The 24,129-nt window shown below is 43.6% G+C and overlaps 1 protein-coding gene across 2 annotated transcripts in view; it reads right to left on the bottom strand.

Moving 5' to 3' along the window:
• The window catches only part of LOC109316317 (zinc finger CCCH-type antiviral protein 1-like), a 41,672-nt gene that overhangs the window by 7,446 nt on the left and 10,097 nt on the right, over positions 1-24,129 (bottom strand). The window contains exons 3-12 of one of the 2 annotated variants that reach the window (XM_019544272.1): positions 20,997-21,249; positions 20,722-20,859; positions 15,818-15,919; positions 14,752-14,875; positions 12,994-13,162; positions 12,508-12,628; positions 10,251-10,347; positions 9,584-9,662; positions 3,393-3,523; positions 105-256 (exon numbers count right to left, since the gene is read on the bottom strand). In XM_019544272.1, the coding sequence (XP_019399817.1) occupies positions 105-256; positions 3,393-3,523; positions 9,584-9,662; positions 10,251-10,347; positions 12,508-12,628; positions 12,994-13,162; positions 14,752-14,875; positions 15,818-15,919; positions 20,722-20,859; positions 20,997-21,249 (1,366 nt within the window). Of the gene's footprint in view, positions 1-104; positions 257-3,392; positions 3,524-5,153; positions 6,156-9,583; positions 9,663-10,250; positions 10,348-12,507; positions 12,629-12,993; positions 13,163-14,751; positions 14,876-15,817; positions 15,920-20,721; positions 20,860-20,996; positions 21,250-24,129 lie in introns of those variants that run through there. The other variant, XM_019544273.1, reaches the window with a different exon arrangement.

Below are 24,129 nucleotides of genomic sequence, written 5' to 3'. Positions count from 1 at the left end.
TCCCACGCTTCCTTTTCCCTGCACTATAAATACTTCCAAAAGCTGATTACCACTCTGACAATTAGCATGGCAAAGGTATCTAATCAGAGTCACTTTCTACTTGCCTTTCCCATAGCTGGTTCCATGGGCTCCACAGATTCTCCAGTCAAAATTCTGAGTGCATATGGATTCCAGAAAGGAACTGCTGGTTCCATGGAACAGGAGCCTCTCATATACATCCTTTCCTCCGTTGTTCTTTTTCATCTGCTCCTTTTGCCTGATGTGAAAAATATGTTGGTTAAAGAGACAGAATTCTCTTTGCACGCATACATTTGCATATGTAAGATGAATGAGGTTCAGCTATCATTGTTTTCATTCCACTGGCATTCAGATAAGGGCTGCTAGTCTGAAAATAAAGGGCATATGAGGTAAAAGATAGAGAAGGAAAGAAGAAAATTAATTTGGAGGCACTATCTGCATTTCCATTATCAGACCTCACATGGATTTTCAGAAACCATTTTACTAAGCAAGATAGCAATACTGAACCCCTTAGAAATGGCTCAGAATTAAAAGGAAAATAGAATCAGATAATCTGAAAAAAAAAAAAAAAAAAAAGGAATATGAAAAAATTGCAAAAACAAGAAGCCAAGCCTGGTTTTTGAGGTTTTAAACAGTGATACCAACACTGGTTCATTGGTTAAAATGTCCTTTACTTACATATGTCTTCATTTCAGTGGACTTTGCAGCTTCTAAAGGTTTAGAACAGGGCTGTCCAACTTCAGAGTCACCTGAGCCACATGACTCTCCACATGGGCAGCCTCCACTGTGCCATGCTGTGGGCACCCCACACCACAGCACTGTGCTAGTCCCCCCCCACACAACATGGACATTCCCTCTTATCTTCCTCCACAGCTGCATTATGCTGGCACTCCAGGTCCCTCCCAGCCAGAGACTCGCCCTGGGGTCACCCTGGACCTAACTATTCCCAAGGGGTGGGGGCAGGCAGCAAAAGCTGGAAGAGGGAGGGAAAGCCCAGGGACTCTGATGGCCACAGCAGGAGAGTATTGGGAGAAGCAACACTCAGACCAGAAGCCCAAAAGCTACAGTTTAAGCCTTTGGGGGTGACCAGTTGAACAGCTTTGGTTTAGATTATCAGATCTATCACCAACAGACTGTAACAGGGGGCCTCTTCCCCCACTACCTGGAGCAAGTACAGCCTGCAAGGAGCCCAATTAAGAAGATTACAGCAGAACACTTGGCTATTAGCAGCAAGCCAAGTCAGGTGACTGGAAGGGGAGGAGAAAGAGCCACACAAGTCTGAGCTTGGGGCTAAGGGTTCAGGACCTCACAGCAGAAGAAGCTTTGCAGATGCAGTATGTGGAGAGGTAAGTTATGTTTTGCTTCTGTTGTTGTTTGGGCTATGCTGCAGGATCAGGTGGTGTTTGTAGGGATGGAGACCACACAGCAGGGTGCTTGGGGCACTCTGTGTTTTAAGCTGTGTATAGGGTCAGGGGAAGTGAGCTGGCTACAACTAAGAGCACCAAGGCCTGGGTCGAAGCAGAGCCCACTGCAGTGGAGCCAAGGACCCAGCAGATGGGTGGGGAAAAAAGAATAATAGAGACCAGAGATGCATACTGTCTGCTTCAGCTGGGGGCTTGGAAGCTAGCATGTGCAGCCCAGGCTGTGGCCCAGATCACTGGGACAGAAACTACTGGAGAAGAGCTTGGAAGAGTAAGTCCCCATAAAGAGCAGCCTGTATGAGATGGGTATGAGCAAGGGCCTAAAGAGCAGCTGGTTTGGAGCTGGGAGAAGGCAGCTTAGAAGGGCTGGTGCTCTAAAGTTGGGTGCAGGTGGGGGTGAGGGGCCAATGCTCAAACCAAGTAACTAGAACTAGAAGGGGTTACAGGGTGAAGTGCCTTGGAAACACTCGCCACTGTGAGAGGCTAAGGCCTCTACAGAGCCCTACTAGCATCTGGTATACAGTGGGCAACTAGGCACTAAAGATAAAAGGGGCCAAAACCTGGAAGATCCAGCACATCCAGACAGGAGTGAGAGCCCTACTCCTGTTGAGATGAGAATGAGTCAACTTGTAGCCTAATGATGAGCAGGGTACAAGGCACCAAAAGCCAAAATCTGGGTAGTTGACGACAGCCTAATAAATCTATTAGCTGCTTACACTTAAACATGGCAGGTGAGAGAGGAGGAGGTCAGATAGGGGAAACGAGTAGAACAGGTATCAGATGGCCCATAGTGGGCACTGCAGCCATCCCTCAAGACTGAGCCCCTGTTACACAGACCTTGATCATTGTGGTCTATAGCCTGAGGGTGGGCAACAGTCTATAATTCCACGCTGTCCAACTGGAGGCCAAAGGCTTGTCAGTGCAGGGCTTCATGGAGCTGCTAACTACAGCACTGGCACAGCTCCGGAACCCAGGAAGTGAATACTGCAGCAACTCACTCAACCATCCCCTTGTCTACTGCCAAATTTAAGGTTTTTTGATTGCTGTTTGTGACTCCAATCAGTGCCAAAGGAAAAGGGAAGTAAGCAGTGGCAGTATTCACTCCCTGGGTTCCACAGTCGTGCTGACACAGTGGCTCAGAAAGCCGCACCAACAAGCTGCTGCCTTGCCACTGGAGGTGGGTTGTCCAGCTTGCAAGAAGCCCATATCTAGCCTGTAAAGCCAAATGAATTGCTCTAAGTATATTATGTGCCTCTTCCCCAATCACAATCATTATTAAATTGGCTGATTTTTGCTGTAAATAAAGTAAAAAAAACAGCTACAACACCTGAGTAATAAAAAATAAACCAAACTGTAATGCACTGTAGCTCAATATTGGCTATCTTAAACAAAGAGCCCTTTCAAGGAGCTAACAATACATAAAGTTAACAATATGTAACATGGAAATTATACCCATTAAGAGATTTGATCTGCTCTAGCAACTGTATTAAGGCACAAGTAATGGACAGTCTCCTCTTGAACATGTGTAACCAGTAAAAGCTCTACTATTATAGATAACTTACAATATTCAATCTAACAAATGCAATGAATGTACCTTCATCCCAACTCTGTCCCATTCGCATCCTTTCACTTTTTCTGGAAGTGTTTTTAAGGCTCCCTACATAGAAAATGGGATATCTTCTGTATGGCAGACGAGCTGCCTGAGATAAGGCTCTACAGTAATTCGCTAAGAGCAACTGATAGCGCATTACTTGCCAGAAGAGATAGAATGGCTCTTCTAAAAATGCCCTTAAGTATTTGTACAGCTAAAACAATTTTTGCATTCTATTCTGTGCAACTTCCATCAAAATTAATGTCAGTCACCACTCTACAGCCACAGGAAAGCAGGTCTTAGAAGTGAAGTCCCCATCTCTATTGTAGAAACCAAGATAAAGTAATAAATCGGATACAAACCACTGAAAGACTTGCCAAAGGGATGGGTTCTGAATCCTCTTCATACAATGGATAACATAATCTTTCATTGTCTGTTGAAACAGCTTCGCAACTGTAACGTATTCAGAAGATTCTTTATCGATCACCACTGCCTATAAAATATCAAACCACAGCCAAAGATTATGCAAAAAGATCAGCTGGCTCAAGGCACAACAAGTGAATATACTTTTAAGAAGAGCCAATGAGGACAAAAAATGTTTTGAGTGAACTTAGTTCTGTTCTTGATCTGCAAACAGATAGGATAGGCAGCTGATTCATCCTATTCTACCATTATACCTCAACTCTTTTTAGGGAAGGTGAGTGAATTATGTATTTGAAGTGCTCAAGTATGTTAAGATAAGACAGATAGTCCTTCTAAAATCTCAAAGGACAGGGTAACCAGGAACAATAACTACAGATATGACTGCTTTAGTTTAAGAAAGCCGTTTCAAATGCAAAACAAGCTTTATACGTTTATTCTTCATGGGTATCTAGGGTATCAGAATAGGATTCAGAATAAACCAAGCTGCATTGCAAGAATTAAATAACCAAACAAATGCATATTATACTGTATAACTGCTTAAATAAGTGTCCATAGACATGGTGCATCTTCATAGTTAGCAAAAATGAGTGCCAAATTTACAATAAAGAATATATTTATTTGCATGCAAGAACCAAGCAATTATATTTTTTATTTTCTTAAAGAATATTTAAGTGCAACAAATCTAAATTTTAAAATCTAAATTATATAAATCAAGGTTTCTTGCTAGCTTACTCTAATGAGTTTAGATCTTTTTTTTTAAGCCACATTTATGTATTCTATACATAGAAAATTTTATGAATTTGTTATAGTTTTCCATGTATAAAATCTAATGGTTGGGGGTGTGGGTTGTCCGAACTGTGTGTCTATCCCACTGCTATAGTGGGGAAAGCAGGAGCAGGGGAGTGGGTGGCCCTTGCTCCCTGCTCCTCTGAGCCTGCCAGAGTCAGGTGCATATCCAGAACTCCTTTCCCCTTGGCCATGGAGCACATGCAACTCTAGCCCATGCTCAGCAATACTACAGTGTCCTAGGGCTGGAGCTGTGCCACTGCTGACTGGCTGGGAAGATGACTGAGCATGCATATGCTCCATGCCTAGAAGGAAATGAGCTACAGCCATGCCTGACTGGGCAGGGATTGGGCTTAGGGTCAGAGCCACAGCAACTGCATGCTTGCCTCCACTCCATCATCTACTCAAATTCAAGACGAGGATCTTCTCAACTGGGGGGTGGGGAGGGGAGGGGACTCATCTTGAATTCAAGTAAATACGTTATATCAAAGGACCTTGGCCTTTTTATCTGTTCAGGTGGTTACCTGTACACTATACCTGAGACTACAATAGTTTGGTAACAATTTATGTTGCATGCTTCTTAAGGTGCATGTGAATCAAAGACTTGGAAGTGAATGACTCAACATCCCATGTGTCATAGGTGCATCTTAAAAAGGGAAGGTGTGGATATTTGGGGAGGTAATATGAAATCCACAGCTTTGCTTGTAATGATCATTGATATAGTTGAATTCTCATTTCTGATCTTGTGGGCCTATGAAAATGATTTAGCTATGGTAACTGCATATGCTTGAAAAGAGAATTTTATGTTGTAGAACTGCATCCAATTTACTTTGATTCACCAAATCTTTATATATTTGTTAAAATATGCTCAGACACCTTGCAGATCAAAAAATAGCATTTAGAATAAACCAAGCTGTGTTTCAAGGGTTAAGTCTTTAGATTTATTAAAAAGCAGTATTTTAAAAAGATACAGTAAGTGTCTTTAATACACAAAGATTTTAGAGAGCCACTTTACAATATAACCCACTAGCAGCACAGAGTACACGGACTACATTAAAATGTACAATAGGTTGAGTTCAGCTCCCTCCATGGTACAATGTATCCAAGTTCTGTGATGAGGACAGCAAATCCCACAGCAGCAGAAAGTACATCAGTGTCTTGAGCACCAATTCATTTACTTATCCAGGAGAATAAAAATACATTTAGGCTTTTCTTATTGCACCCATTCAAAGATATTCCCACCCTTTCTGTAGCCTCAGCCTCATCCAATGAGTCTTATTTTTCCCCTTCATCCTACTAATGTTCTTGGGTAAAGTAGAATTCGGATGTTTTTTGTTGGCCTGGTGAGCACAGAGGTGCGACTTTTTTTTTTTTTCGCGAGAGATGATGAGCATTCTCTTGCTACCTGGTTCAGAGGACTTGCTGTTGTTGGTCTTGGAAGAGGAGATTTACTAATCTTTATTAGCCACGTGGAATAGGACCACAAAATGGAGACGCTTGTCAATCTATCCAAGCCAGGCACAGCATGGACATGCATGCTTTGGAAGCTCAAAAGGGAAGGATTCCCTTGGAACTAGAATTTTAGGAATGATGGAATCCCACTACCATATTTTTAGAGCACCCTGGCTCATTCTTAAAAGGAGAAGCTGCAGTTCTTCTATATAGTGGGCTTGAATGAAGGTAGTAACATGCCTGCCACCCAACATTTGTACCAAGGACCCCCTTGCTATGTTAGTTCAATTCCAAGCCGCCTCCTGATTTTCTGAAACCAGTTTCCCAGAACCAAATTCTATGGAATCTTCTTGTTGGCACAAACACAAACAGGAAAAGTAAAGATGCTGCTGCCAGAAAGCAGAATGAGGACATGAAGAAAATGTTGGTCCCACAGAAAAAGTTTGAGGTGAATCCTATCTTGCCTATACATAACAAAACAATACTTTGGTTGCCAAGCAGCAGAAACACTTATTTCATTGAAGTAATTCAACCTACTTATAAATGATGGTTCTGACTATTGTTTAAGGCCAGCTAAATACCACTATACACAAGCTACAAGCTCTCTTTTTTTTACTGGTATCACAATATTTTTGCTCTTCATTACTTTTTCTCTATAGATCTTAAAAAGTGCTTAAAGAGGACTGAGCATTAGTACCTTCATAATACAGGTGGGAATATATGAGAGAGAGAGAGAGAGAGGTAGATTAAGCATGTTGTCAAAAAAAAAAAGCAGATAGCTGTTAACATTGTAGTCATTTCACCTTCTTTTAGCAGAGACATTTGTTCTGCATTATAAAAATCAACATTGCAATAACCGCACAAAAGGAGGTAAAGCCTCTGACACGGAAGATGCACAGATTCTATGTTAAGAATATCAAACACCAGCCAAAGGTGGTGTTGACAAGATCATGGTTCATCTTTTGTTTCTTTTCAGCTTCTAATTCTACTTGGTCTCCATTGACTTAATTAACAAAAATGGAAAGAATTCACAGTATCTGATTTCCTAACAGATAGACTATCCGTGTCTAACAACATATTTAAGCCTTTCCCTTGGATAGAATCTTTCATGCTGCAAAAAAGCTTTCGAGAATAAGTTCTTCAATGGCTGTTGACAAGCAAGGAAAAACAGAGGGGCTTCTTGAGTCTTTCTGTGCTTCTCTTGAAGTGATTGTTTCAGATGTAGCAAGATTTGCCGAAAGTTTCAATATCTGAACTGCAAGAAATTCATCAATTTTGAAGCATCGGGTGTTATGAAGGATACACACAGTAATGCAGATTCCCAGCCAGTCACAAAATAGTAAAAGCAAGATTCACTACTGTAATAAGTGTCTTTGGGAAGGTTCAGGCTCAGATCAGTGATGCTCCTACCTGGACTGGATTTTAAAAATGAGTAATATTTCACATCTTAGTATCTTCAGTCTTAGTAAATTCTTGACGCATACAAGCTTCTGAAAAGTGACAAAGGTAATAAAGGCAAACTCCCTCCTACCTCCCCCCACTCTCTTCTTTCCATATGAAATGTACTTGGTTTAAAAGCAAAAAAAAAAGTGTTCTTCGCGAGTGGTCAACCCTGGCAACTGAAGTGAGGTTCTGAGAACAAAATGGGGTGCACCATATGTTCTATATTATTGCTGTCATCCCTTGCCCATAACATGGTTCTGCAGGTCAGATACTGCCTCCAGATAAACCTATTGCATTTGTGAAAGTGTACCCAACTGGAATTTTGACTATGATTTGAAAAGGAAAATAAGGGAAGAGGTAAGCACCCAAGTTCCTATTGAATTTTAAAATGAACTGGGCGCTCAACTCTCTAACAATGCATCCTCTCTTCAGATATTTAGGTACTTCACAATTATTTACCACGTCATTACTGAAATAAAAAAGATTTAGGCACCTTGGTACATTTGAGGATTGAGACCTAAATACTTATCTTTGTTATGAAGTCCCCAATAGGACATGGATATGCAAAAGATTTCTCGAGTCTGTGGTGTCATTATTACATATTTAACTTTCCAACACAGAACAACTTAGAATTCTAAGTACTTAAGAAATGGCTTTAGTGCAGGGTAAAAAGGGAAGGGGCTTCACTGCACATCAGGTGCACTCAGTGATGGAAAGTTAACACAGGACAGTGGGGCCTAGTGAAAAAGAGGTATGTCACTGCAATTTAGTTTCCATGCAAAAAGAATATTCCCAAATGGTTACCACTGAGCAGATGATGCGATGCAGTAAAACCATGTCCCCTTCTATCCTGTGTATGTCCAAACTCGAAGGAATTTCTCTCCCAAGCTAGTGTCAGATTCTGAGAGACATATTTGTGTTATGCTCCTTTTGCCAATAGCAATTCATGGTAAAAGGAACTATTCAATGTGAGTGAGAGTATCAGAATCCTATCTGTAGAACCTAAAAGACAGCTAAAAAACTACTAGAATAGCTCTCTTCTAGTTGTTCCTCACTGTAGCCCCAGCATATGAATAGCTGGAGAACTCTGCGGTCCAACTGACCACAGTCAGCAGAAAATCCCAAAATTATTCTTGTCACCATACAGAGAGAACTACTGTAAAACCAACCTGAAAATCGGGCTGTAATGCCCACTGCTACTTCTATACCCATCAGGAAGTATGTGCCATGGGATATGTTGCCAGTTCTGTCTGGCATTGGCCAGATCACAAGGTGCTGGACTCTGTCCTGTTCCTTAACCACAAAATCTCTATCAACCTAACAGTGCAGAGGTTCTCAAGGTGCCCTTCTTAGACTCGGGGCACCCCTCAGAACATACTCTTAGCTTGTCACCTTTTTACTTCAGTTTTCCCATTTCTTGCAATACTTCTCTTGCAAAGACCACAGCAGTTCAGAATGTTTTTGACGTATTGTATCTGAGTTTCTATATGAAATCTCCGGGTTTATCTTATGAATCATCTGTAGGTGTTTGCACACCAAACAATGATAATATCTCAAGGCACCCCATGGCACCCTTAAAAGGAGCTCACAGTGCCCCAGGATGCCATGGTAACCTTGGTGGAGAATCACTCCAATAGAGAGATTCTTTGGAATCCATCTGTAGGAAAAATAATTGGACACCACTGAAACTGCTAGTAAAAATGCCTAGCTATCCAATGGCGCTGCATTTATTTGCTAGTTTTGTTTCCTTGGGTATATATGTAATGTCAATCTTGTGGGGGGGTTTTAAAGGTATGAAGACAGAGATATTTGACAAGCTATGGGGAGGACAGTAAAGGTGCAAGTTTAGATGAAAACGGATTTAAATGTGTTTTTTATGATCGCCATCTCTTACTTTCTCCTATCATAAGAGACTGGTCTATGCACGCATCTAAAAATGTGGTCCATTTAATGGTACTAAATGTCTTGGGATAGAAGTGAGAAATCTCCATATCCCATTACCTTAGTCACCGGTCCAAACCTAATCCAGTAAAGACCATGGTGGCATTATCTCTTAGTTCTTTGGTCTATATGACGAGAGCTGGTAATCTCAGCCCAGTTCCTAATAAACAGAATGCATTTCACGAAACCTACCAACTCAGTTGGCACCCATAGTTCTAAGTCCATGATCCAGATTTTTACAGACATATTTGGGAACTTAAATTCAAATGAAATCAATGGAAGTGAGGCCCATAGCAGTATCTTCAGAAGCCTATGGGCATTGCTTTGAATTACTAAGTGACTGAATAGTGTTAAAAGTATGTCACTTAGGAATTACATTCCCAGGTTGTGAATGCTTCACCAGATGTGGTAATTAAGCCATGTTGTTTAGGTTACTGTGTACTTCCATCAGAAAAATCAAGATGCAAACAGCTTAATCTCATTGAAGGCAAAAGAAGAAAGCAAATACCTTATACCCAGTGTCAGGCAGTGCAGATTTGTCCCACTCTTTGGGATAGTTTGGACTTAAAGTTGGAGTCTCCACTCGGCTGTTTGCAAAATAAAAAGAAACCCAGAGATGAGTCTTTGTTACGTCTACTATTGCCTGGAACCTTCTCCCAAACCGATATTTTTCCCCCAGAATAAGCCTTTTTTACTCCCCTTTGTATCCTTGCAAAGGTTCCATTTTGTTCCCACAGACTGTGAAATGAGTATCATTCACAGAATCTGGGTTTCCAGTAGGAATCATTCCCCAATGTCTTTTGGATGTCACTTCTCAGTTCTTTACAAAGTTTTTCATGAAAGATAAATCTCCATCACCAGCAGCCTTGTCAGCTTTGACAGGCTGTACTGCAGGAACTGGCAAATTCCCATTCACATGAGTGTGACTGCATCATTGCACAGAGAGTGTAGCATTGTTGCAGCCATCTAAAAACAAGCATTGCTATATCATTCCACCAAAACATGCAGCTCTTCAAAACTTACAAGTGTAGAGTCCTCTACAGTACAGTCTACTACAATGGCAATCAGCAAAGCAAAACTCCCAAGATAGGCCTTCTCTAGTGGCAGATGCTAGTCTACAGAGGAGTGTTTTGTTTCACAGTGAAATAAACAAGATCTAACATGTTGTCAAGTACCCTTTCTTCATCTTCTCCACATCTTCGGAAGACACAAATTTTGGCCGCCTGCGGACCTCTCTTTGAGTTTGATAAAGGACATTTTTCTGGACCATTTCTTGAAAGAGATTAAATGAAATTATTATTACTACTACAGCTATTATTTATTTAAGTCATATGCAAACACATTTCATAGCAAGAATTAGAAAACAAAAAAACCCACCGTTTAAAAAAAGAAAAAAAAATCAGTTAAAGGGTACTTCTAAACTTCCTGGTTAGGAACAGCAGCATATACTGTTATCTCAAATTTCTGTCTATTCCCTGTAACCTCTTCAACTTCCCTGTCCCTCTAAAACATGGGTGCTCAGCCTCTAGCCTGCAGACCAGATATGGTCTACAGGCCCATGTCCATCCACTCCATGGGGCTCCCCGTGGATCCAGAAACTTGGTAGCAGGAAAGCGGTGCCAAGCACTCTCTCACCACCGAGTTTCTGGATTGGGTGCCCAATCCCAGAATGCAGGGCTGGGTGGAGGCAACCATGGGCACCAGGGCCCAATCCCAGTACCTTGCCCTCCCACCTCATCATACTGTGTCCCTGGCCAGGGCCCAATCCTGGTGGTCTGGGGCCAGACACTCCCCCCCCCCCCCGAGGACCAATCCTGTCATGCAGGGGCAAGAGGGGGTGGTGCCGGGTGTCAGGGCCCACTCCCAGAACTTGGGACAGAGAAGGGATAGTGCAGAGCCCCAGGGCCCAATCATGACATGTGGGCTCCATCCAGCTCATGGAACAGCCCCACACCACCCATCTGGCCTGTGGAAGCCAAAAGGTTGAGCAGCAGTGTTCTAAAACTCACTTGCTTCCTCCATGTCACTTTTTATATTCTTGAAAGTTCACTTTAAACAGCACAAATATGGTTCCCCCCTTCCCCGCCCCACAGTTTCCCAGTGTCTTTAAAGAAAGGCTCTTTCTGTGTTTTCCTTTCTTGTTTTAGCTTCATTTAAACCTGAAGTGGAGTTAGTGACTAATATATAAAAGGAGGAAGATGAGTTTGGCATGGAAGACAGGCAACTTCTTGAGTGCCATCTACCCAGATCCCTCTTCTGCAAAACAAATATAATAATAATGATGACAGAGGACTGTAAGAATGCCTATGTTACTATGTTAATGTTTATAAAGCACTTAGATTTCCAGACTACAGCTGCTACAGAAGTATGGCAGGTTTCAGCTGGGATAAGTATTCTTATGACACACTTGTTGGAAGCTTAGAATTAAGACTGCAGGATCTGGCAGGGATGGGGGGGAGGTGAAATCATGGTCTCATTGGGTAAGAACCAAAGAATTGATGGTCAAATACAAAGCAGAGGTGTCAAACTCACTTGCACCCCCACCAGATTTGAATCATGAGTTCCTTGTGGGCCAGATCCAGACCCCCCACCAGCAGGATTAATGGCAAGGGTAGGAGCCACTGTCTGCTCAGGGAGTCGGGGGGGTTAACACAACTGTTTCTTGGCATGCTGCTCTCAAAACGTGTTCCCAATAGGACTCTACACCCTGAAATTCAACAGCATGCCCACTTGCCCTACCCCTACATCCAGCCCCATTCCAAAGCCCCGCAGACTGGATCATATGGCTCAGCAGGCCGCATGTTTGACACCCCTGCTCTAAGGGAAGTGTCTTCTTCAAAAAACATTCTTTTTCCCTACTTTGTGCACCTTATCAATTCTTCTCTGCTGAATTCTGTCTTTGTTCCATTGTGCAACCACTCTCCCTGAATACTTATTTACATTTTCTCTACTTTACAGATTGTGGATTTCTGTTTTCTCATGATCTTGCACCCTCCTTAGACTATGTTCCTCTTTCTGTATAGCCCTCAATCCAACCATATATACTGCAGTATTTCTTCTCTGTAGTACTTCTCCCAGCACAATACTCTGACTTGGTACATGAAGGTTACTCAAAATACAGTGTTTTCTCACATACAACACACAACCTTTTCCCACAAAACAGCTCTTGGAAATTGAGGTGCACACTGTATGCAAGTAATAGGGCAAGAGCAGTTTTTTCCAGTTTACTTGGTGAAACAGAACGTAGCCTCTGCAGCAAACCATTGTTCTACTTCCTATAAGCAGGTTCAGCTTTCTAGCTCATTTACTACAGGAAAAGATTTTTTTTATTCATTTTGCTGTTCAAAAATAAGGTGTGTATATAAAACATTCCAGAATATAAACAAGAAAATACAGTAAGCTAAGGTGCTATGTGTTATATGGGTACAATACCTTTAAAACAGATCTGATACCGTTGAGAGCCAGTCTGAAAGTCTACAGTTTCGTTTGGATCTGCTAGAAATAAATTCTCCAGGTCATTAGAAGTTAGTGAGGAAGCTCCGTGGCTTCCATCCTGTAGAATGGAAAAGATTAAAAAAAAAAAACACTGATTAAATCTTTCTAGAGAGGACAAACTCTATATAACTACTTTTCTTCACTCCCTGATAAAGATGAGCAATGAATTCTGACCTCTGCTGGTAAAGTGATAAAATTTATATCATTTCTGTTTATGGTAGTGAAAAAAAGACAGATACTAGTCCTTTCTAAAACAAAGGGTTCTTAATTGCTAAATGACTCATTTTAAGATGCCTAGTTACTCAGTAAGTCCAAACTTAGCTAATGCTGTTAGGATGCACACGTTAGTATGCATCAGAGGAGAAGGGATTGCGTAAATCCTCACATAAGTGAATGACAGGGATCTTCAGGATGGATTCTCACCTGTTTTCCATACTCAATCCACTGGCCTTCATCATTTTTCCAATACCAAATCCACTTTGTCGTCAGTATGAATTTTGGAGGCTTTGTAACAGATGATGGTGTAGAAAGGCGACGAAGATTAGCAAAGGCATACATCATTTTTTGAAAATTGATGTTCTGAGCTGGAAGGCTATAAAAGATAAATTCATAGAATTCATACAAGAATGGACTCTGCATATTTATTCTCTTTAGCCCAAATCCCTTCATAATATGTGCCCATCTGTGTTTAATGTTGCTTATAAAAGGAAGATGTCTTTTGCAGTATGTACCAGAACTACAATAGTTTCCCAATTGTTGGGATGTCTTGATTCAGGAACCTCAGATCCTTCTGACTGAACTCCATCCAACCTGCAAAAGAGCTCACACTATTGCTATATCATTAACCAGAATTGTCCAAGATGTCCATTGCTGCATCCCTAACTTTCCAACTTTTGCGGGGTAACAAACTAAAATGTGTATGATGCTACTTACTTGTGTTTTGTATCTTCCTCGCTAGAAGAAAATAAATTGTGTGGTCCTGAAGTTCTCAGCAATAAAACACTGGTTTCTCAGTGTTGTCCTCACATTTGCAGTTACAAAAACTGTGGCCACATTTTTGGATTCTGCAGGCTGTATTTGGCTTTCAGGTTGCACTTTGAATTCACTGGCTTTTAATTCTAAAGAAGGTTTAAACTTTAACTGGGCATGGATTGGTTCCAGTTCTATTATGAAAAGTACTTCAGATGTCAGCCTTCTTTGGAGGACACTGCCAAAAATACTTGGCAAATCCCTTTGCTTTCTAGATAGACAAAGTGAGAATATCCAAGTAACCACTGGTGGCCAGCTCTTGTCTTCAGACCCAGTGCACCATGGGTAGAAAGATAAGTCCATCTAAGATGGAGCATCCCAACAAGCAGTTAATAGGAAGATAAGGAAAGTAAGTGGTCAAATTGGACACTCTCATTCTTCACAATAAGTGCTTCATAGAAAAGTGTCATGTGCATTTTGGGTTTTTTACTTTAAAAAAAAAAAAAAAAAAGTTGGAAAGTTAGAGATGCACTAGATACCACATACATGTCATTAGTCTATAAAATCATAACCAGGACTGGCCCTAGCTATTTCACTTGCCCTAGGCGAAATAAATATTGTTGCCCCATCCAGCTCTCATATTCACATAGCTTAATGGTCAATACCAGTCAAAAGCCACTAGCTGGAACCAACTTCCAAGCAAAGTGGTGCTGACTCCTACCCTGGGGGTCTTTAAGACGAAGCTAGACAATCACCTTGCTGGGGTCATTGGACCCCAGTACTTTTTCCTGCCATGGGCAGGGGGTCCGACTTGATGATCTGCTCAGGTCCCTTCCGACCTTACTAACTAAGGAACTCTTAACTCAGCTCTGGAAATTCCCCCTACCCTCTCCTTCAAGTCTACCACCTTCAGCAACTGCTCTGCGTAACCATATGATGGGCCAGTCCTGATCTTCAACACACCGTACAGGTTATTCCAAATGGGCAAGCATTGTCATGGAGCCATCTTGATGTCTAGCTGTTCTCCATTCTCCTTTTCACATTTTACTTTCCCCCTATCTTCTTCCAGATCCTGTTCACTGAAAAAATTCATTGACATTCTTAAGAGGTAAGTAAAGGTCTTTCAGCAGTAGTCTTCTCCATGGGCTTTAACATAGTACTACAGGTTACTCTTACATGGCTTAGCAAAAAAGGATCCAAACACCATGATACCTGCTATTATTCGGGTCACAATAGGCCTTTTCAATTTCCTCCATTTTGGCAAGGTCATTCCAATTTACTCCATTAAATACCTGCCATCGATAAGGCAGATGGTAATGAAGCATCCTGCATTTTTCTACAAAGAAAAGGGATATATAGCAAAAGAATCATGCAATCTTAAAGCAAACCAATGGCAAAACAATGAAATAAACCAAGAGGCCAGCAGCAGCTGAATCCTTTTTATCCTCTGTCCTTTCCCCGTTTTTCATTTTATGCCCGTTTATCCTGGGGTAAAACAAGAGTTAATCCATTAATGTGAACTTCGCACTTGAGAATACCAGAGTACAAACATATCCCCTCTGATTAGGGAAGCAGCATAAGCATAACTTATTATTGATTTTAAGTCATAGAATCCACACACCTTTCTTTACCTAGGTATTGACTGTGGCAGAGCTGAAACCAGCAAAGTTGAGAGTAAATTTGTTGACAAATCACCTATCAAAAGGGCAGATATACAGCATGAAGCTCCCAGGGAACCCTGGTGATACAGTTTTATTTTATTTCTCCCTCAGCTTCTAAAAGAGTTTTGGGGTGAGTGGCCTAACAGAAAATAAATATGGCTACCGTCTGACATGCACATTCATCTGTTGTAGGTACCGATATACATGACCTGTTATAGGTACCGATATACATGACGACTTCATAGTCAAGACAGAGAATCTGATGGCTTCATGTTCTTGTTTTTTTTTTTCTTCTCTCTTTTAAAGAATTAATTTTGAAGTATGATGTCTAATGCCTAAAGTATTCTGCCCAAGAAATTCCTGTGTAATGCCTCCTGCATTGAGCAAGTTCTGAACTGGAAGCCTTATCTCAGTCTTTGGCTATCCTCTCAATATCTTCACCACTCTGATCATTTTTCTGTATTACTGACTTGAGACCAGTTGGGCACAGTTATCAGCTAATGTACTTTAAGACTCACCCTACTAACTTAGGGTTGTGAAATTTCCATTTTTCAGTACCAGTCATACACCAAGGGTAAGTTCTGAGGATAGCAGATGACCTTGTTCAGAAGACTTACCTTTATGTTTGCAGAACTTCCAGATGTGGAATAGGCAAATCTCATTACATTTATTCACGTCATTGCTCCTAGCAGTTTTATGAGCAGAGTCAGCTTTTGCAGCTGTGAGAGAGAAGATAATCCAGATCTTATCAGACTTTATTACTCCTGTGTATTGGGCTATGCCCTGTTACTGAAAGTAGGACCAAGCAGTAGAGTTAAAACAGTGGTGCTCAATCTTTCTGCCCCATAAGCAACATAAGTGGCATGGGGCTCATCTATGGGTCAGATCCCCTCCCTGTGGACCAGTCTAGCTGCCAGGAACCTGTCCCCCCCCCCCCCCCCACACACACCATTGGGATTGGGCCAGGAAGGCCTGGTGCCATGCCACCCCCTCCTGCCCTTATGCACAAGGGAATAGGCCTCAGGGGCCTGGCACTGCCCATTCCTGCCTCTGCACAGCAGGATTGTGTCCTGGGGCCCTGGGGCCATCACCTCTTGCCCCTCTCCCACACCAGAATTGGGCCCTGTGCTGCCTCCACATCTGAGCATTGGGCCTTGGGGCTAGCACCACCCCTATCTGGCCCTGTGGACCACATGAAGGCCAGATTGGACACTGGAAGATTGGGCCATGGGCCAGATCTGACCTACATGCCAGCAGTTGAGCACCCAAGTTAGAAAGCTATGGAGCCCCAGATAAGAAGTTCAGAAGGAGGAGGAGCCAGGGGCCATGTAAACTTTGCACCAGAGGCAGGTCAGTTTGACCTGGGCAGAGCTGGAGGCAGGAGCTCTCTACTGGGAGCTGAAGGAATCAGAGTTGGGAACTAGAACCCAACTCAGACTGTGCAAAAAGAAGTAGCTCCTTGAATAAAGCTGAAAAGCAGGACCAAAGATGAAGGGAACTATGTGTAGACCAGGAGCGCCCAAGCTGACAGAAGCCAGTGGGACCAAGCAGGAGCCTGGGGAGGGCTTTTAGAAAGGCTCTCCCAGCTGCAAATTAACTGTGGTGGAGTCTTGCTCATTGCATTTTGAGCCCTGAGGCATGGGGGAGGCCACTGAGGGCACTTGGGGAAGGTAGTGCAATTGACAAAGGAGGCGGGGAGGGCTTAGCTTGAGGGGCACAGGTCCAGTGAGCTGAACTGAACTTGAGAGAAATGATCGCAGGGAGACAGAACTGAGGGGCAAAGGAGTCACTGGTGGCCTCCCAAGTTCAAAATTAACATCAAAGGTGTGGCAATAGAACACAGGGAGGCACCCTGATTGACCAGAAGAGAAGAGAAAGGTATTATAGTGGCCACCAGGAGGTGTTGTATCTACCTTTAGTGGGGAGTCCCATTTAGACCATGCCAAACAAACAGCCATGGAAAACACCTTGCAAGTGAAAGAATGATAAAGACTTGATTCTCTCCATGTTATCTAGGAGGCCAAAAGGAGCTGTCTGGGCCTGGTGCAAGTCATGGCTGCACAGCTCTCATTTAAATTGCTGGCACTAAAGGCAGGGGGACAGGAGGAGGGAAAAAAATGCACAACTGTAAAATACTATGTAGCACAGGGAGTGGTAACCTATGGCCCTCAGGCTGGATCCAGACCTCAAAGATGCTAGATCTGGCTCAGGAAGGTCTGACCTGGTCCAAGGCAACACGGGGATTTGGGATGCAGGAAGCTGTGCCGAGCCACCTGTCCCTTCTGCAGTACAGGCACCTTCAGGTCTCAGGGCTGAGAGGGAAGAGGGACAGAGACTTACAGCTCACAGCAGGGAGGTGGGTTGCAAGCTCTGGCCTGGGGCAGCAGAATATCGCTGATCTCTGGTGCTGGGCATTGTAACTGCCATTCTAATGAGCTGCCAAGCCACCCCCTGAGGGGCTAATGGAAAATGGATGAAAGAAATCTCCAACCTTGAGGGTGGGGAAAAAAGAGTGGGAAGAGGCATTGGGGTTCTACAGTAGGCTCTGGTTCCTGAAGATCTAGACTATAAGACTCCTAGAAGCAAATCAAACCCTCATCTGTGCTCCAGTCATTTCTCAGCTTCTGTAGCAATGTTAGCCCTCCATCATGCCACTGTAACTGGAGTCAGAACACTAATGACAAGCAGCTTTTGAACCACACTCTTACCCAATGGACTTCAATTAAATCAAGCTGGTTTTTTGGCCAGCTGACAATCTGGCTTGTAATGGCCAATGCAAATAAAAAAGGCAGGTTAGATGTGTATCTTATAGACTGAAGTAGGTAGTTATTTTGGCTGGAGGACCACTTCACAAGTTTTGGTAAGGCATCGGGCACCACAAGAATAGCCCCTGCCCCTTGATGGGTGCCCCACCCCCAGTCACCATCTTGTGACCGTAAATCCCTCCCTCCTAACCTCTGATCTTTCTCCCCTTGCATAGGAAGTACTCCTTTTGCAGCTGGGGGGTGTTCCTTGTACATTGTGTGTGGAGGGGTGGAGGGTGTGGTTGGGGTGTGTAGGTATGGTGCAGGTGGGGTATGTGTGGGTGTGGGATGTGTGTAAAAGGTGTGTGTGGTTGTGGTTGACAAAGGTGTGGGGTATGTGGGACTCGTGTATGTGTGTGGGTATGGTGGGGGGCGTGTGAGGGGTGTGTGTTGAGTGTAAGTGTGGATGTGTGTGGCGGATATGGGATGTGTGGTTGGGGTGTGTGGGACAGTATTGGATGTGTGTGTTGGTATGGTAGGGGTTGAGGTGTGTGACGGGATGTGGGTGCATGTGTGGAGGGGTAAGTTCCCTTTTCTAGATGAGCCTACAAGCTTCACTTCATAAATCTAGTGGATACAAAAAATCATGGACTTAATATAGACGTTGGATTTATGACACATTACAAACTGCCTCATTTGATTCACCAGGTTCCTGCCTGAACTTACCACTTACACATTTCCCCCTACTTCCTCTCCTCACCTCCTTCTCTACCCTTTGCCTTTCTAACTTCCACCTATTTACTTTTTGTCAGACTGCCTCTTTTCTACCTTGAAGAACTCTGCTAAACTACAGCAGTCTCCCATGCTTACCTTTTTGCATTCCTTCACTCACTATTTCCTCCTCTTTTCCCTTCTCCTTTCTCACTTACACTGATTTCCTGCCCCCCCCATCATACTTTTAGCTTCTTTCATTCCTTGGAACAGCAGAGACTTCCTGTGATGGAGCAGCTTTAGTGCTCCAACACTTTAAGGGCTGGAGCACGCAGCCGGCAGGTACATGATTAGGGTGGCTATTTTAATGCCCAGCTCTCAAGGCTGGGGCAGCAGTTTGCTGCCAGCCAGCATGGGAGGAATATTATCCTGCTGAGCTACCACTCCAGGAACATCTCAGAGGTAAGGGTCGGGGCTATGGGGAAGGAGGAGGCCCCTGGTCGTGGGCATGACCAAAAACTACACTCTGCTGGGGTAGGGAGGCCTGGTGGGGCAATGTTGCTTAAATGCTGGGACTATGAACCTCCCCATTGAAAAGCAGATAGGGGCACATAAACCCCAGCTCCCACCTTCAGGTGGGTATAGTGAGTGAGCAAGGGGGGGGGCCAGGTATGCTTGCAGAAGCTCCTGAGTCATAAAGGGGTGGAGGAACTTGGTGAGGTGGGCCAGGCAAGCTGGGAAGCAGCACCTGAGCCAGCAGGGGTGGAGGACCCTGAGCCCTAGTGAAAGGGCAGAGTTGTTAGGGCCAGGTATGCTTATAGGGAAGCACCTGAGGCTGAGGGGGATGTTTGATCCAGGGCCCCAGAGTATGGGCAGAGTGGTGGCCTGAGGAAGAGGCATCGTGGCCCAGTGTGGGGCTAGAGGAGAAGTTGGCCCAGAGCTGAATAATCACCCAGTTCCATGCAGATGGGGGCCATGAGAGAGGCCCAAAAGGCTGTGCCAGAACTGCCCAAGGCATGGAAAGCAAAGCCTGATGGCTCTACAGGGTCACTCAAAGGAGCAGGGTGGTATGAATGTGGCCCCAGAGGGGGCAGAATGATAGAGGCCCTGTGAGAGAGGGCAGAGAGCAAGAGGCCCCAGTGAGAGGGGGCAGTGTGTGTGACCTGCAAGAGCCATCTGAGAGAGACCCAACTGTGTGCTCAGTTTGGCCCAGCCTTGATCCAGAGATTTAACAAACAGTGAGACATGTGGAAGGCATGGGATGTGTGTAAGGGGAGCTTGGAGCATGTAGGTACTGCCTGTGCTACAGCTGGGCACTCGAAGGACAGCTTCCCACCTAATTAACATCCTAATTAAATTACAGCAAGGCATGGCAGAAGAGAGTGATGTGGGTGGTTTGCCCATAGACAGGAGGCAGGCTGATATTGAGATCGGGCCTGGAAGCATGCCCTTGTCACGCTCCCTAAGCCTCAAGAAGGATGCTTGTACCCGAAAGCTTGAAAAGAACTTTTTTCCAACTACTCAGTTGGTCTAATAACACATATCACATTTACCCAAAGAACCTTGCCTGCCTATGTACATAGACCAACACAGCTACAACCATCAACCCTGCTATAGATCTCTGATTCAGTTAGTCTACAACGTATCCATCTACCCTACCTTCTGCCTGACTTCTAATATAGCTAACCACCTTTCTCTGCCAGTGCAATGCTGGACACTCCTGTTTAGCACCCTTCTACTCATTGGCATGTTCCTTCCAGCTAATTAAATGCTAATTCTACTACCAATGCTCAGCAGCAGCTTCCTATACAGTAGTTACTGGCAGGAAATACATTATAAATACCAAAAGAGAAGCAGATACTTATTGCGCAGAGCACTCTCCCCAATACACTATGACAGGATGAGCCATTGTTTGCTATGTTTTTGTGAATAGAGCAAATGTTGAAGCTAAAGGAGGATTCACTCACAGTGAATTTAAATTCTAAGCCCACCCTTAAGAACAAAAAACAGCAGAAAGACTTAGAGCAGCCAGATGACATGCTCAACTGGCACCCATCTCACTTTACCTTGTGATGTTGATGCCACCGATGAAAAGGCACGTGATGGAGAGGTAGGTGTACTGGAAGTTTCTGCAGACTCATTTTTTTCTTTATTGCCAGTGTGTACTTTCCTTTTATTTCCAGCTTCTTCAGTACTGTTGAGAGCTAAAGGCAAAAAAGAACAGGGAGGGGGGTGCTCCAGTAAGCACATAGGGAAGAAATAGCCTCCATCCATCTCCTCTGGATGGAGGAAATAGATCGCTCATGCTGTTCTTTAAGCCCACCTCCTGGTCACGACTTACTTTTCCTCTGGCTTATTTCCTGGCTAAATGTAACATGCTTGTGATCACAGATCAGTTGGATGTTTTGAGCCATGTTATCGTTCACCCCTTCTGGTGTCAGCAACATCAGTGCTTTTGAATTCAGAAGGCTGTGGGATCTCTTGCAGGTGGGAAACCTACACTGCCCATGGAGAAAGTGCCGGCAAATGTGAAGTTTGGTGCAATTATGTTGCTGGGCGCAATTCCCTTCGCCTTTGTTATAGAATGGGCAAACCTGTCAGAAAGGAAGAGTCAAATGCAAAATGTGAGATACATAGAGACGTTTTTTCACTATGACTCCTTTCTTAATCCAACCTCCATACAGGTTCTAAAAAGGAAAGAATGAATATAGTGTGCTTGAGATCAATTAAGGTGTCTGTAATCTGCTTGTATTTCTGGTAGTTAGCAAAAAAGGATGTTTTAAGTCTGCTCAACCATTTTCAGGGTCTGCAAATTTTAGGTGAAGTTACCAGGAGTAATCTGACATTTTTCACCAGTTTCCCTCTGGCTCTTTTCGACAAGCACATATATTAGTATATGTCAGTAAGACTGCCCCCCAGCAGTGAGACTGGCCACACGGGGACCACCCCCAGTTGGCAGGACTGGTTGCAGGGGGGGCACGTGCCCCCCTGACTAAGGTGACACCAGTTGCCCATGGCATACATTAATATTATTATTTGTTAGTATTATTACTTGTACTGCAGCAATGTCTGCAGTACAGCAATAGCCTATACTCTGGGCTATAGTCCCACAGTAATAGGTGCTGCACAAATAGGCAACAGGAAGACAACTACTACCTCAAAGACATTACAATGTATAATATGAAGTATTATTTCCTAAGGCTTTTTATAGCACTTAGCACATAGGAGCCCCAGTCATGGATGGGACCCCAAAGGACTACAGTAGCAGAAATGATCACCTGGACCTTAGAAAGGCAGTCTTTTCCTCATAAGACTGCATTTTACATAGGCTTACCCTAGGACAGCAATGCTCAACCTTCTGGCCCCATGAGTTGGAAGAGTGGTGCAGTACTACTTTACGAGTCAGATCCCACATACAGGATCAGTCTGCAGGCTTTATCCAACATGGGGTCAGCATGCAGATGCAATCTGGTGTGCTGGCCTGGCCAAGCATTGGCATGATCTAGTATGGAGGGTCATGTCCAGACACATGGAAAGCCCCATAGGCTGAAAGACACTTGGCGACAGAGGAGCAGCAATCAGTGCTGCCACTGCTCTCCTGCCGCCAAATTTCTGGACCTTTGGGAAGACCCATGGGCCAGATAACATGGCCTCACAGGCTAGAGATCAAGCACCACAGCCATAGGCCAACAGTTCCCAACATTTTTCAACCAGTGGAATATTATCAACCCTCAAAATTTCTCAATGTATACCTTTGTGAACCAAAATTTGGAAAGGGCTATGTGCTACTTTGTTTGTTTGTTTTAGTTCTAGTGGCTTCTTCTAAGGGTTTCTTACTTTGGAATGAGAAGGAAACAAGTTATACCTTATTAATCATGCCACTTAATCACAGATTGGTGTTAAATTACATACCAGCACCTAATACAAAACTGCTCAGATAGAAAAATAGAACTGAACTGAAAAGTGACTATTTTTACTATAAGGACTTAAATGGTACATCAAATAATTAAAGACAAGATTTAACATTACCAAAATAAACTAATAGGGCATACGGAGATGCCTTATCTTTGTTTGTTTTATCTGCTCACTGAACCTGCAAGGACTGGTGCCCCCAAAGCATAAAGGAATTCCCATAGCTCCTGAATGAGGACACCAGTGACCTACTCTGCTACTCTGGCACAGGGGTACTGTCTACCACAAAGGAAAAGGTATTTTGTGGAGGCAAAGTCTCAAATATTCCTCCCAGAAAGGGAGGAGGCATCTTCCTTCCAGGTCACCTGCCATATGCCTTCCTCACTAACATGAAGGATGTCCCTCTTCCAGGAATCCTGTGAGACCAAACTATTAAAAACTATTTCCCTTTCACTGCAGTGGCAGAGTACTGGAAGTGATCTGGTCACCCCTGATTTAATCTATGGTATATTATAAGGCTGTCTTTAAGCATCCAGTTCTGTGCCTTGTAATTGGTTGTGAGGGTTTGGAGAGGCAATTCTGGTTGGAAGTGGCAATCCTAGGGAGTCTTGAGTAAGTGGTTGTATGCAAACTGAAGAAACTGGCCAACAAAGCCTCACCCAGGCCTAGCATCCACACTCCCTTCCTTCTGAAATAGTAGGAGAGTATCTTTGGCTCTGTCCCTGCTCATGAACACTGCACAGAGATTGCATGGAAAAATAAAATAAGAATAGGAAATCCTCATCCAATGACTTGCTGAGAGAGGAAGATAGGAGTAAAAAAAGAAGAAGAATAGGCAACAGATGCTAATCCTGTTGCTTAATGAAAGGGTGGTAATGAAGGGAAGACCGTATGGGAAATCAGGAGACCTAGAATCTATTTCAAGCTCACCCAGATGAGCCTGGGCACCCACTTATGCCTCAGTTTCCCCATCTAGAAAATGAGGATAATGATGTTTCATACTTGTTTATGAAGTGCTTGAAGATCTCTGGATGAAGAGTGATGCCTAAAAGCTAAGTTGCTGGTTGTAGCCATGTTGGTCTAAGGACATAGGTAGGCAAGTTCTTTGAGCAGATGTGATAACTTTTTTCCAGCTACTCAGTTGGTCTAATAAAAGATATCACATCTACCCAAAGAACCTTGCCTGCATAAAAGTTCTGGAAGGTATCAAATAACTAAGTCTATATAAAAACTTAAATATTACACAACAGGTTGTAGTAGAATGTAGTCTTTGTAACTTGAATGATTCCGGCTCAGTTTGGAAGCCAAACCCCGACTTATTCTGTGTGGATAAATCTGGCTAGTGGGAAGAGGTAGATGCCTAACCTGAAAGCCTACACCAGAGCTGTCCAGCTGGCAGCCCACATGGTGTTAAGCCTCCCTTCCCACCCTGGGCTCATACCCAAGTGCTACTCAACCCCTAGCTCCAGTTGCAGCTGCAGCCAGGAACTGCAGGCTACCCCTTCCCTCCTCCAGATTCAGATATCTGCCCCTGCCTGCATGGAGGAAGAGTAGAGGGAGAT

The sequence above is a fragment of the Crocodylus porosus genome, unplaced genomic scaffold (genome assembly GCF_001723895.1).
Source record: "Crocodylus porosus isolate Cpor-Errol unplaced genomic scaffold, CroPor_comp1, whole genome shotgun sequence".
Lineage (NCBI taxonomy): Eukaryota > Metazoa > Chordata > Crocodylia > Crocodylidae > Crocodylus > Crocodylus porosus.
Note: the sequence above shows the minus strand (reverse complement) of the source record. Positions and strands in the feature narration are given on the sequence as shown.